At 45.5% G+C, this 15,497-nt stretch overlaps 1 protein-coding gene across 2 annotated transcripts in view; it reads right to left on the reverse strand.

Moving 5' to 3' along the window:
* The window catches only part of LOC136614669 (keratin-associated protein 10-2-like), a 44,330-nt gene that overhangs the window by 11,390 nt on the left and 17,443 nt on the right, over positions 1 to 15,497 (reverse strand). For both annotated transcript variants that reach the window (XM_066594128.1, XM_066594127.1), the window contains exon 4: positions 10,102 to 10,224. In XM_066594128.1, coding sequence (XP_066450225.1) covers positions 10,102 to 10,224 — 123 coding nt within the window. The remainder of the gene's footprint in view (positions 1 to 10,101; positions 10,225 to 15,497) is intronic.

Genomic DNA, 15,497 nt, shown 5'->3' on the forward strand with positions numbered 1-15,497 from the left:
CAGGTGCAGTACTCTGATGAGAGATGGTGGTGCTGCATTGGTGCATGGTCCTAAGGAGCTGAGAGAGTAGGAAGCATATTATCCTGTGTGTAGAAGTAATTAAGGAAGGAAATTTAGAAGTCGTAAATTTCATGTTTTTAAGAGCACTATATGGGGGGTTATTTAGTCCCCATATGGCGATACTAGAAGCTATATGTGGGTTACATAGTCTCCATATGGTGATATTAGAAGCTATATGGGGGTGGTATTTAGTCCCCATATGGCAATATTAGAAGCTATATGTGGGTTACATAGTCTCCATATGGTGATTTTAGAAGCTATATAGGGGTTTTTTAGTCCCCATACAGTGATATTGGAAGCTATATGGGGGGTTATTTAGTCCCCATATGGTGATATTAGAAGCTATAGGGGGGGGTTATTTAGTCTCCACAGGGTGATATTAGAAGCTATATGGGAGTTATTTAGTCCCCATACAGTGATATTGGAAGCTATATGGGGGTTATTTAGTCCCCATATGGTGATATTAGAAGCTATATGGGGGGTTATTTAGTCCCCATATGGTGATATTAGAAGCTATATGGCGGGTTATTCAGTCTCCCTATGGTGATGTTAGAAGCAATATTGGGGGTTATTTAGTCTCCATATGGTGATATTGAAAGCTATATGGGGGGTTATTTAGTCCCCATATGGTGATATTAGTAGCTACGTGGAGGTTATTTAGTCCCCATATGATGATATCAGAAGCTATATGGGGGTTATTAAGTCGCCATATTGTGATATTAGAAGCTATATGGGGGTTATTTAGCTCCCATGCAGTGATATTGGAAGCTACATGGAGGTTATTTAGTCCCCATATGGTGATATTAGAAGCTATATTGGGGGTTGTTTAGTCCCCAAATGGTGATATTAGAAGCTATATGGGGGTTTTTTTAGTCCCCATATGGTAATATTAGAAGCTACATGGGGGTTACTTAGTTCCCATATGGTGATATTAGAAGCTATATTGGGGATGATTTAGTTCCCATATGGTGATATTAGAAGCTATATGAAGGTAATTTAGACCCCATATAGTGATATTGGAAGCTATATGGGGGTTATTGAGTCCCCATACGGTGATATTAGTAGCTACATGGACGTTATTTAGTCCCATATAGTGTTATTAGAAGCTATATGGGGGGTTATTTAGTCCCCTTATGGTGATATCAGAAGCTATATGGGGGGATATTTAGTGCCCATCAGGTGATATTAGAAGCTATATGGGGGCTATTTAGTCCCCATATGGTGATATTAGAAGCTACATGGAGGTTATTTAGTTCCCATATGGTGATATTAGAAGCTATATTGGGGGTTATTTAGTCCCCATATGGTGATATTAGAAGCTATATGGGGGGTTATTTAGACTCCATACAGTGATCTTGGAAGCTATATGGGGGTTATTTAGTCCCCATATGGTGATATTAGAAACTAAATGGAGGGTTATTGAGTCCCCATACGGTGATATTAGAAGCTATATGGGGGGTTATTTAGACTCCATATAGTGATATTGGAAGCTATAATCGGGGTTATTTAGTCCCCATATGGTAATATTAGAAACTAAATGGAGGGTTATTGAGTCCCCATACAGTGGTATTAGATGCTACATGGAGGTCATTTAGTCATATAGTGTTATTAGAAGCTATATGGGGGGTTATTTAGTCCCGATACGGTGATATTGGAAGCTGTATGGGGGGTTATTTAGTCCCCATATGGTGATATCAGAAGCTATATGGGGGGTTATTTAGTCTCCCTATGGTGATATTAGAAGCTATATGGGGTGTTATTTAGTCCCCATATGGTGATATTAGATGCTATATGGGGGGTTAATAAGTCTCCCTATGGTGATATTTGAAGCTATATGGGGGGTTATTTAGTCCCCATATGGTGATATTGGAAGCTATATGGTGGTTATTTAGTCCCCATATGGTGATATTAGAAGCAATATTGGGGGTTATTTAGTCCCCATATGGTGATATTAGAAGCTAATTGGGGGGTTATTTAGTCCCCATATGGTTGTATTGGAACCTATATGGGGGGTTATTTAGTCCCCATATGGTGATATTAGAAGCTTTATGGGGGGATATTTAGTCCCCATATGGTGATATCAGAAGCTAAATGGGGGGTTATTGAGTCCCCATACGGTGATATTAGTAGCTACATGGAGGTCATTTAGTCCCCTAATGGTGTTATTAGAGGCTATATGGGGGGTTATTTAGTTTCCATGCGGTGATATTGGAAGCTATATGGGTTTTTTTTTAGTCCCCATATGGTTATATTAGAACCTACATGGGGGTTTCTTAGTTCCCATATGGTGATATTAGAAGCTATATTGGGGGTTATTTAGTCCCCATATGGTGATATTAGAAGCTATATGGAGGTTATTTAGACTCCATATAGTGATATTGGAAGCTATATGGGGGTTATTGAGTCCCCATACGGTGATATTAGTAGCTACATGGACGTTATTTAGTCCCCATATAGTGTTATTAGAAGCTATATGGGGGGTTATTTAGTCCCCATATGGTGATATCAGAAGCTATATGGGGGTTATTTAGTCCCCATATCGTGATATTAGAAGCTAAATGGGGTTATTTAGTTCCCATGCAGTGATATTAGAAGCTACATGGAGGTTATTTAGTTCCCATATGGTGATATTACAAGCTATATTGGGGGCTATTTAGTCCCCAAATGGTTATATTAGAAGCTACATGGGGGTTTCTTAGTTCCCATATGGTGATATTAGAAGCTATATTGGGGGTTATTTAGTCCCCATATTGTGATATTAGAAGCTTTATGGAGGTTATTTAGACCCCATATAGTGATATTGGAAGCTATATGGGGGTTATTGAGTCCCCATACGGTGATATTAGTAGCTACATGGATGTTATTTAGTCCCCATGTAGTGTTATTAGAAGCTGTATGGGGGGTTATTTATTCCCCTTATGGTGATATTGGAATCTATATGGGGGGTTATTTAGTCCCCATATCGTGATATTAGAAGCTAATTGGGGTTATTTAGTTCCCATGCAGTGATATTAGAAGCTACATGGAGGTTATTTAGTTCCCATATGGTAATATTACAAGCTATATTGGGGGCTATTTAGTCCCCAAATGGTTATATTAGAAGCTACATTGGGGTTACTTAGTTCCCATATGGTGATATTAGAAGCTATATTGGGGGTTATTTAGTCCCCATATGGTGATATTAGAAGCTTTATGGAGGTTATTTAGACCCCATATAGTGATATTGGAAGCTATATGGGGGTTATTGAGTCCCCATACGGTGATATTAGTAGCTACATGGACGTTATTTAGTCCCCATATAGTGTTATTAGAAGCTATATGGGGGGTTATTTATTCCCCATATGGTGATATTAGAATCTATATGGGGGGTTATTTAGTCCCCATATGGTGATATTGGAAGCTGTATGGGGGTTATTTAGTCCCCATATGGTGATATCAGAAGCTATATGGGGGGATATTTAGTCCCCATATGGTGATATTAGAAGCTATATGGGGGTTATTTAGTTTCCATGCGGTGATATTGGAAGCTACATGGGAGGTTATTTATTCCCCATATGGTGATATTAGAAGCTATATAGGGAGTTATTTAGTCCCCATATCATGATATTAGAAGCTATATGGGGGTTATTTAGTTTCCATGCGGTGATATTGGAAGCTACATGGAGGTTATTTAGCTCCCATATAGTGATTTTAGAAGCTATATGGGGGATTATTTAGTCCTCATATGGTGATATTAGAAGCTATATGGGGGGTTATTTAGTCTCCATATGGTGATATTAGAAGCTATATTGGGGATTATTTAGTCCCCATATGGTGATATTAGAAGCTATGTGAAGGTTATTTAGTCCCCTAATGGTGTTATTAGAGGCTATATAGCGGGTTATTAAGTCCCCATATGGTGATATTAGAAGCTATATGGAGGTTTTTTAGACTCCATATAGTGATATTGGAAGCTATAATCGGGGTTTTTTAGTCCCCATATGGAATATTAGAAACTAAATGGAGGGTTATTGAGTCCCTATTCGGTGATATTAGTAGCTACATGGAGGTCATTTAGTCCCCATATGGTGTTATTAGAGGCTATATGGGGGGTTATTAAGTCCCCATATGGTGATATTAGAAGCTATATGGCAGGGTTAATTAGTTCCCATATGGTGATATTAGAAGCTATATGGGTTTTTTTTAGTCCCCAAATGGTGATATTAGAAGCTATATGTAGGTTATTTAGACCCCATATAGTGATATTGGAAGCTATAACATGGTTATTTAGCCTCCATACTTTTATATTAAAAGCTATATGGGGGTTATTTAGTCTCCATATGGTGATATTATAAGCTATATGGAGCTTTTTTAGTCCCCATATGGCGATATTAGCGGCTATATGGTGGGTTTTTAGTCTCCATATGGTGATACTAGAAGCTATATGGGGGTTATGTAGTCCCCATATGGTGATATTAGAGGCTATATGGGCGGTTATTTAGTCCACATATGGTGATATTATAAGCTATATGGAGCTTTTTTAGTCCCCATATGGTGATATTAGCGGCTATATGGGGGGTTTTTAGTCTCCATATGGTGATACTAGAAGTTATATGGGGGTTATGTAGTCCCCAAATGGTGATATTAGAGGCTATATGGGCGGTTATTTAGTCCACAAAAGGTGATATTAGAAGCTATATGGCGTGTGAGTTGTACTACAATTCAGCACCACCCAGATGCGGTATGATACAATGAGGGGTCACACACAGCGGACTTGTAGATGGCACGACGAAATCCTGCAACAATGTGCCGTACAATGTAAGTGATGTGATGTTACCGACCCCATTCACTCACAGCGGAGGAACTCGCGGAAAATATTAATGCCACAGATTTTCACATCCACACCATGCTCCAAGGCTGCTCTCACACCGGACACCTTTTAGAGCAATTAGTTTGGCGTTTAAATGCCACGCTAATTGATTAGCTTTAACTTCAATGGTTTCTCACAGACCTGTGTTCGAACACAGTGTTTAATGCTGTGATTTTCGAGTGCTGTGTTTTCGATCTTTTGCGCATTTTCAATTTTAATGCACCTCATCACCCATTGCTATGATGGGGTGTGTTAAAAACCAGTGACAAATGCTATGACATGCGTTCAAAAATGCAGCTCAAAATTGGGTAAAATGCCCCAATTTCGAACGCAGCATTTTTTGACCGCATGGGTTAAAGAGGCCTAATTGTTGCAGAAAACTCCCTGTGGTTTTCATTCCTTGCAATGCAAAATGGAATGTGGAATCTGAAGTCAGAATGAGCAGAGTGAAAATCTACATGCGGGTTGTTGTTCAGAAGGTCTCTGCCCCGTGTGACCCCCTTATTAAGTATTGTATGAGGGGCTGTTATTGTACATTGGAGGATATTGTCTGTCAGGGTTCTCTTACACAAGCGTTTACCGTGTGCTTATTATCTACACGGGGGCCACGCAGCAGTACACAATGCACTGTGTCACATGATGGACCCTGAAGGAACTGTGAGGAAGTCACTATTTTGTGACACAACGGGCACAGAGCTTTATACGGAAGAAAGAAAATGCAGACGTTATGTTTATATTGTTTTCTGTAGGGTGAGAGCTGAGAGCCGGGAAATGCTGACAATTATAGTTCTCTCATATTATGCCCATTTCCTTGTAATATACTTTGATGTTGTTACGGCACTCTGCCCCCCGAGCGCCAGTTGGGGTGCCCTGATCTCCCGCACCCCCACTGTCCCTGCCTACTTGCCTCGGCCCTGGCTAACCCCAGGCGGACAACTGGACGGCGGTCCCTGCCCTGGCTAGGGACCTGGCGACTGACAAGCAGGAACCTACCTAATGGGGGGAACAGAGTGCCGACAGAGGAGGCAGATGAATCAGACCAACAAAACTGACAAGGCTGGAGATGGAACTCACAGGCAAACTGGCAGGGTGCTGGATAGCAACTAGTGCTGACTGGGCCAGACTAGATTAGAGGCAAACAGAACCAACCAAAACAGACTGAGTAACAGGGGACCAGAGGGAGCTGACCGACAACTAGGGACTGACTGAGGAGAACCGCAGACAGACTGGCTAGGTGCATGCAGAACCAATAACTGGCCATGAGCTCAGTTCACTGCCAGTCTTTTAACCACAAGGTTCCGCCCAGGGGCGGAGAGTGGGAGGAGGCAACTCCACCCACTGCTGTATAAGAAACACAGAGGAGTGCGGGCGGCACCCTACGGGCGGGCACGCCCACGCCGCCGCCCACTGGCCAACCCAAGCTGCTGGGATGACCTCGACACAGGGCTCCAGGCTGCTGGAGCCGACCGCGGGACCCCATGCCGCACTGTATGGTAACATTACCCCCCCTCTGACGGGGGACCTCCGGGCCCCCGGAAACTCGACCAGGCTTATCCAGGCAAAGGCTGTGAAAACGCTGTACCAACCCGAGAATGTGACCCTCCTGAGCGGACACCATGGACTGATCCTCAGGTCCATGACTTCGGTAGTCTGTGGCTGCCCCATTTCCTTCAGGGCCAACCGTTGACATATCGTCATGTTTCAGGTCGTCTTCCGAGTCAATGTCCAACCATTCGCCACTGTCTTTTGACCCATCCTCGCTACCAATGACGCTGCCTTCAAAATCTGAGGCATCTCTAACTTTACAATCACTGTCATCTGAGCTATCATACTCCAAAAAACTCTTCCGGGCCCCCAAATATTGTACGGTTCCTGGACCCCGGCAAGAATCCAGGACCTCCTGGGCCTTGTGTTCAACTTCATCACAGACCAGGGTGGGCGGTGGGGGACCGGAGGTGGGCATCACCGAAGAGACAACAGGTTTCGACAAAGACTTATGGCACCCCGTGCGACCCCTCCTTTTGCGATTTCCAGAGGACCGGTACCCCTTCTGTTCGACTGAGCAGGGGGGAGGGGGAGCGCGATGGCTATGGCAGGACGGCCCCCACTGGGTTAGCTCCCCAGTGGCCCAATCGAATTGGGGGTTGTGCAACACCAGCCACGGCATCCCTAGTACCATGTCTACCGACATTTTCTCCATCACCAGGAATGATAGACCTTCCGAATGGCGACCCCCCACCATGAGTTGTAACACTGGGGTCCTCCATCGAACCAAGCCCGAAGCAAGAGGAGTAGCATCAATGCTAGCAAAACGAATTGGCGTCTTCAGCGCCACAAATTCAGCCCTCAGGGGCTCAACGAGACGCATGCTTATCAGGTTAGCAGCTGCTCCGGAATCAATAAACGCCTGCCCTAGGCGGGAGAAGTTCCGGAATCTAACCTGGCAGGGTATCAGAAGTCTAGGACGTACCTGAGGTCCTAGGCGACCCTCCCTGCAGTCGCCTAGGACTGGAAGTCTTTCTGCCGATTCAGACTGTGGACGCTGAGGCCTCCAGGGGCAAGTTATCACCCGATGTCCAGCTTTCCCGCAGTAGAGACAGAGATTATGTAATAACCGAATCCGGCGTCGCTCCTTGGGGTCCAGCGGGTCCAGTTCCATAGGTTCGGGAACAGAGACTGGTACGGACGGGGAGGGAACAGGACAAATGACCTCCCTGACTCTATGGGTCGGTCTATCTTGCTTCCCAGCCCTGAGCCTCCTATCTGCCTTCACTGCTAACTCCATAGCCTCCTTTAAGGACCCGGGAACGGGATGGGAGATCAACAGTTCTTTGACCGCGTCTGAGAGACCTTGCATAAAAACGTCTTTCAGGGCACTATCGTTCCATGCAGTATCACCCGCATAGCGTCTGAAATTGGAGCAATAATCCTCCACACAAAGCGACCCCTGATGCAGCGCCAGCAAGCGAGAAACCGCCAACCCCACTCTGTCCGGTTCATCGAAGATGCCCCCAAGTTCCTGAAAAAAGGAGTCCACCGAATGCAGGGAGGGGGAACCCTCGGGAATGGAAAAGGCCCAAGTCTGGGCAGAGCCCCGCAGCAGGGACATTATGAGCCCGACCCTCTGGACCTCCGAGCCGAAAGAGCGGGGACGCATCCGAAAAAACAGGCGACACGCCTGTTGAAAAACAAAAAACTTGTTCCTCTCCCCAGAGAACACCTCGGGAAGAGGGCACTTGGGTTCGGGACTGGTAACGGCATTCTGCTCCTGCGACAATGCCCACTGCTCCTGGGCCACCATGCGAGCGGACAAATCCCGGATCACCGGCACCAGGTCTTGCAGCTGGTTTGCGAGGGCGCTGATCGCCGCCATGAAAAGAAAAACAGTATTTTAAGGGCCAGTTATTATGTTACGGCACTCTGCCCCCCGAGCGCCAGTTGGGGTGCCCTGATCTCCCGCACCCCCACTGTCCCTGCCTACTTGCCTCGGCCCTGGCTAACCCCAGGCGGACAACTGGACGGCGGTCCCTGCCCTGGCTAGGGACCTGGCGACTGACAAGCAGGAACCTACCTAATGGGGGGAACAGAGTGCCGACAGAGGAGGCAGATGAATCAGACCAACAAAACTGACAAGGCTGGAGATGGAACTCACAGGCAAACTGGCAGGGTGCTGGATAGCAACTAGTGCTGACTGGGCCAGACTAGATTAGAGGCAAACAGAACCAACCAAAACAGACTGAGTAACAGGGGACCAGAGGGAGCTGACCGACAACTAGGGACTGACTGAGGAGAACCGCAGACAGACTGGCTAGGTGCATGCAGAACCAATAACTGGCCATGAGCTCAGTTCACTGCCAGTCTTTTAACCACAAGGTTCCGCCCAGGGGCGGAGAGTGGGAGGAGGCAACTCCACCCACTGCTGTATAAGAAACACAGAGGAGTGCGGGCGGCACCCTACGGGCGGGCACGCCCACGCCGCCGCCCACTGGCCAACCCAAGCTGCTGGGATGACCTCGACACAGGGCTCCAGGCTGCTGGAGCCGACGCCGGAGCGACGCGCGCCGACCGCGGGACCCCATGCCGCACTGTATGGTAACAGATGTCACATAATAATAATAGACTGGACATGCTGGGAGTTGTAGTAATCTTTTCTGAAACCCACCTCACTGTAATATCCTCTAATAGAACATAACAATAGACATGCCATTCTAGAACCTGTAGTTCTTATAATCCCTGCATGTGATTTCCTCCGACATCTGCAAATGGCTTAACATGCTGCGAGTTGTATTTTTCTGTTTTTATTCCAGGGTGTAGCTTTTTGGGGTGGGTGGGATGGATCACTGAGGTATTCGCCCTGAGACAGATAATATTTCCTTGCCCTAAACCATGAACACATGCCTCATTTACCCATCGCTATCTAAGATCTCCATGGCTGTGCCCATTAAGCCTTTTGCTGCTCTAGACCACCAAGGATTTTATACCCATTAGCCCCTTCTCTCAGAGGACCCGGAATGTTCCCTTCACTGCACCAAACCACCAGGAATATAGCCATTATCCCCAACTCTGCCTTCGACCACCAAGGATATGGCCATTAATCATTTCGCTACATTTTCAGTGTTTCTGATACTTGGGGGGCCGCCTCTATTGTCCAGTAGTTAAAATAAGAATGTACAAAACAAAAAAGAAGCAGAAAATGTCCTTATGATGCACAGCAGATACCCTGTTGGCCACCCATCAGTCTACAGGCTGGCAGTGATGACGTGCAGTACTTCCTCTCACCAGCGCTCAGCAGTGATCACACTTTTACTTTAAGACATTTGCTGGTTTACAGGCATGTACCACAGATGCCAAGCCAGAGGGCTAGCCACAGCTAGGACGTAGACCACAAAGCATTCCCTGGGCATTGTTCTGGGGCATAGCGCCACCCTGTGTCTTTCTTTTTAGGCAAAACATTCAGAAAGAGGCTGAGGGAGATAAAGAGAATATCTACGATGACAGAAGAAGCAGGAGGGACTCTTCCTCATTAGGTCTGTGTTTAGATTTTTACAATTTGTCATCAGTAGTGCATTTTTCAAGAATGTTGGGTAGAAAGGGCATAAATTTGTTGTTCACCTCAGTGCATCAAATCCATGTCAGAAAATATATGGTGTATGGAGGAGAAACCAGTACAACAGCCGGTAACAGGTACTCACCGAACCGAAGCATTCATTTTTGTTTCGTTTTGGTACACATTCAGGAACAATCCAGGAAATGTATATACTGTAGCAACACCCGCTTTTACACTCATCACTGGTGAAACATAAATTTCCATCCTCCTAATTGTAAGACAGAGGAAAGAAAAGTTTTGCGAATTCATTTTATTTTCACATTTCACATTTATGTCACATAAAAAAGTGTTCTTTCTAAAAATTATTGACATGTCATAGGGTCATGTGAAAATGGGTGCTTGCCCGAGTTTTAAATGCTGAGAACCCCAATGATTGTTAGAATGAAGGAGCTGCAGCATCCCAGCGCTGTCACTGCTTGTTAGCTGAAGATGAGCCCATAGACTTGTATTGAAATAATCCCTTTCATTTTTTGTCTCATGGCTTCATAGAAAGGAAAGGAAATCAAACAGAAAGCTGTTTGCTTCCATTTCGTTAGGTTTACATTTTTCTTTTAACCCCTTCCCTCCACAGGACGTAAGGGTACATCATGGCAGTGAAGTACTTCCCACAATTGGACGATCTCTTCTGAGCTTGCGCTATCCGGCAATGTGAGCCCGCTGTCACTGAGTTGTGACACCCCGTTGTTAACCCCTTCCCTGCCAGCTATCTATGCAGATCACTGCTTGTAGAGGATTCACAGAGGGAGCGTGCTCCCTCTGTGATGTCATCAGGCTCCCACGATGTAATCCCAGAGAGCCTGGCTGGTTGCCATGGTAACAGGACGCCCCCCCTACAGGTGTCCTGTATTACCACTGCCTATGGTCGTTATAACAAGCAATAAGGTATTGCAAGAGAGAAGTCCTGCAATGCCTTATCATAGCGATCATAGGTGCTATTAAAAGTTATTGTTGTAAAATCACGTGAACAAGCCACAATATAGTAATGAACGTGTTGAACCACCTTATACCTCATTTAGTCTGGTGGACTTGTTCCCCTAGATTAGGGGGTTTCTCAAGCAGATAAAACTTATAATTTAACAGGTTTATTATTTTTTGCCCCTACTGAAGAATTATAGGTACGGGTCAGTTTTAGTAGGATTAATCTATCAAACAGGTGTAATATAAGAGTATCATTACCCTAGGGTCTTTCTGGGCTGTGAGAGGACAATTTGTTATAGCCTTGCTCCACATCAGAGGTCCATCTAGGGGTGAGAGTACTATAAGTGGGTTACTAGGATTGCATCTCTGTTAGGGTGCGGGCAGACGAGCGCATAAACGGCGCATTTTTGCGACCAAACGTATATACGTGACCATCTGAGGCAATGGTTTCGAATGTATTCATTCACATGGGCGATTTTACGGCGCGTAAAAACGGCAATTCGAAAAAAAACGGAACATATGCGACCGAAATACGCGCCAACGCATATTTGATCGCCGAAAAGACCGTTTGCAAAGTAGGAACAAACGAAAATACGCTTTCTAGCTCTGGTCGTGATCGGTGAAAAACGATCGCTCGGGCGATTATACGTTGCGCTCGTGCGAACGTAAATACGCCTACGCTCGTCTGCCCGCACCCTTACTGTTAGATGCTCAGAGTGTAATTACTCGCAAACTAATAAGAGGTGGATGTTTTACACTTCTATATTTTTGATGTTTTAAAGTCTGAAAAATCTAAGTGTAACTGACATTGATACACAAATTTGTGTCTGTTTGTTCGTCTTGTTAGTCCATGGCCCAAAGTTTTTAGTATATATACTAATAAAGAATTATATGTTTTAGGGTTTTTTTTTCTGTGAAAGTGATTATACACCGCACCCAGAATACCGTTGGGTGGGGGGGAGACAGTTTAGTTTAGCTAAACTGCCTCCCCCTCTCCGCCCCCTTGCTGGCTGTTGGCAAGGGGAGATGGCAGGAGCTAATATGTTAAACTTCCGACCCTTGTCAGCTGCCAGCAATGGGAGGGGGTGGGAGTTTAGCACACTATTCCCCACCCCGTCCCGCACCCTACAATTGCAGACAGCCAGCAAGGGAAGGAGAGGAGGAGAGAAAGGGTGAGAGTTTAGCAGACTAGCTGCTTAACTCAATCCCACCTCCCTTGCTTACAGCAGCTCCCATAGGAGTCTATGGGATGGCCAGCGTATTCTGGCCTGAACTATCTTTCCTGGCCAGTGGGAATGCACACTGTATGTGCTATCTTTGCTGGCCGGCCATTTTTATGCATTGGGAATACGTCGATCTGAACTGATGCATTAGTTTCCAATGCATCACATGAGGAGCGTATATCTGCCGACCATGAAAACGCAACTGCTATATGCTCGTGTGAAAGAGCTTTTATGATGTACTAATTAGAAAAGATAAAAAATGATGTTAAAAAAACCCAAAACTTTCCAAGCTAGAGGTGGTACGACAGGGCACTAGAGCCTACCCGCCATTGTAATCGTTTACTGGTGTGCAAACTGAACGGAAGTGGTGTACCAGAAGAGACGTCAACGGGAGCCCATGGAACAGAGAGCAGGAGCAGGGGAACGTCGGAACGGCACCAGAGCCGCAAGACGACCAGGAGAGTCGCTGGAAGGATACGTCCAGTGGCTGGAAGAGGAGGAGAAGAAGAGCAGAAGAGAAGCAGGTATCGTAGATGCAGGAGGCCAGAGAGTTCAGCCGTTGGGAGAGAGGTCTCGACGCTGAGCCTGCAGGTGACGTCATCGACTGCAGATGAACTGATGACAGGAGCGATACGTATATTCTGGGTGTCTAGCATGTGTCTGTAACTAAGTGAGGGGATGTAAGAGAGTGAAAATGTAAGTGCCTTTGTGTAAGTGTCTGTGTGCGAGGTGTAAGTGAAGCAGAATTGGGTAAATGTGCAAGAGCAAGTAGTAAGTGTGTGAGAGTTTGAAAAAAAAAAAAAAGCCGGTACGAATGGGCGGAGGCGTTTGAGCAATTGTGAATGGGCAGAAGCGCATGAGCAGTTGCAAACAGATGGAGGCGTGTTAGGCGTGTGATCTAGTCAATCTTCACTACCTCCATAAGTAAATTGATCCCCATTAGGATGAGCTCTATGCCTGACAATGCCTTCCAGTGTGCTACTTGTGCAATGTATGCGGTCCTTGATCAGTTGATCGAGGCTGCATACTGTTGCGCAAGATACGTGCTCATCGTTTCTAAACCCATTTGGAAGATACATTTGGAAGTCGAAATCCTGGATCTAAATGAGCTACTGGCAACACTGAGAGCCCTTGAAAACATGGAAAGGAGTTTGCTGTTCACTGAGCAGGCACTCTATGAGGGTAGAGGCGGGAGCGGATGGTAGTTCAGAAGAGCAGGATTAGCAGGTAGCTAGCTGGGTGACAGTTAGAAAGGGTAGAAGGATGAGAACTAAGGGGGCTAGTCCTGAACTGGCACAACCCAACAAGTTTGCAAAGTTGGCTGATGAGGGGAAGCCATTACAGAGCCAGTACCACTGCAGCACGACGTGCCCTCTGAATGCCAGGAGATGACTGCTCCAGTGAGAAGGGGATGGGGAGCACAGGGCAGGTTAGACGGATCCTAGTGGTGAGGGATTCCATTATAAGGGGAATAGATAGGACAATCTGCCATAAAGACTGAGATCGTCGAACAGTGTGTTGTCTTCCTGGCACTCGAGTTCAACACATCACAGATCAGATGGACAGATTACTGGGAGGGGCTGGTGAGGATCCAGTGGTCTTGGAGTACATTAGCACCAATAAACAAATTAGGGGTCAATTGAGGGCCCTTAAAAATGATTTCAGGGACCTAGGACCCAAGCTTAGGGCGAGAACCTCAAAGGTAGGTTTTTTTTGAGGTACTGCCTGAACCACGTGCCACACTAGAAAGGCAGCAAGATTTTAGATAGGTAAACAAGTGGCTCTGGGGTTGGTGTAAGAGTGCAGCTGTGCTGGGGAGAAGATGGCTAGAATGCTGGAGTAGTGTTAAAACTAGGGACTGGGGAGGGCAAAAAGAGAAACAGGGGGTAGACAGTGTAGGTAGGGGATAGAGGGTTGAGCAAGGGGTAGGGTTAGTTCAGTTAGAACTGACAGAACAGCCAATAGTACCATTAGTAGCAAAATGAATGTAAAGAAGAACAGCAACCATATAAATTGTATGACAATGAATGCAAGACGTCTGATTGGTAAAGTGGGTGTGCTCGAAATAAGAATGTCTGATGAAAATTACGATATAGTGGGAATAACAAAAACATGGCTTGATGATTGGGCAGTGAATTTACAGGGTTACAATCTTTTCAGAAGAGACCACGGGGAACAGTAAGGGGGAGGGTATGTCTGTATGTTAAATCCTACTTAATGCCGAGACTATTGAAGGATATAGGTGTAGGAGATAAACGCATGGAATATCTGTGGGTAGAAATACAGGGAGTAAAAAATAACAAAATACTGATAGGGGTTTTCTTTAGGCCACCAAAATCTACAGAAGAAACTGAAACCTTACGATTAAGGCAGATAGAAGAGGTGTCAATCCGCAATGAAGTAATTATTATGGGGGACTTTAATTATCCGGATACAATATGGGATAACGAGACCTGCAAATCCTACAAGGGTGATAAGTTCTTGAGAACAATTAAAAATAACTACTCTGCCCAACTTGTATGGGAGCCAACTAGAGGGAGAGCCATTCTGGACTTATAAAAAGCAATAAGGACAGCACCCCTCTTATGAATCTCCAAATAAGCCAAGCAATGTGGTGAAGTAAATATTTAGAAACGACTTACCCGGTGCAGGTGGAGGGTGCTTCCCATTAGGGGAGGACCCTTCCATTCCACACCTCCAAGTCCTGGTCGGCACGTAGAATCAAAGGACGAGCATCAGCAGGATCCAATGAAACATAGAATGTGTTCCTTAAATAACCCCCCGTAAACACGGGGAGGAGCTCGCCCAAGTTTGTTGTATCCCCCCAAAAAAAGGGGATTCAACTCCTCAAGAGGAAAACAAAGGGAAAGATATACGAAAATATCTTAGGCGCTCCAAAGGACCATTCATATTAAAATGTAAATGCAGGAAATCCCTGCTAAATTTATTCAAACAATAGATAAAACAATGGCAAAAAATATGCCAATAGCAAATTATGCAAATATGCAACGCGTTTCGTCGCCACTAATTGCGACTTTCTCAAGCATAAATATGAACACTCACATAAAGCCATATATATCTGAAGTTAAACACTTACATTAAAACATTGACCAATCCTACTGCATCCACCTGTTTCCTCTGGCGTGTCCTTGTGGAAATGCGCGCTGAACTTGCATCCCGGCATAGTCCGTAGGACTTCCGGGTTGCGGCCGCTACGTAAGACGTCATGACGCCTAAAGCGTCATGACTACCATCCAGAGGATATACGTAGGCTCTCTAGCCTACGGACCTCGGTCCGGATGTATGATGTAATGACGTTTTAACGTCCTCAACATGTGAC

The sequence above is a fragment of the Eleutherodactylus coqui genome, chromosome 1 (assembly GCF_035609145.1).
Source record: "Eleutherodactylus coqui strain aEleCoq1 chromosome 1, aEleCoq1.hap1, whole genome shotgun sequence".
NCBI classification, from domain to species: Eukaryota; Metazoa; Chordata; class Amphibia; order Anura; family Eleutherodactylidae; genus Eleutherodactylus; species Eleutherodactylus coqui.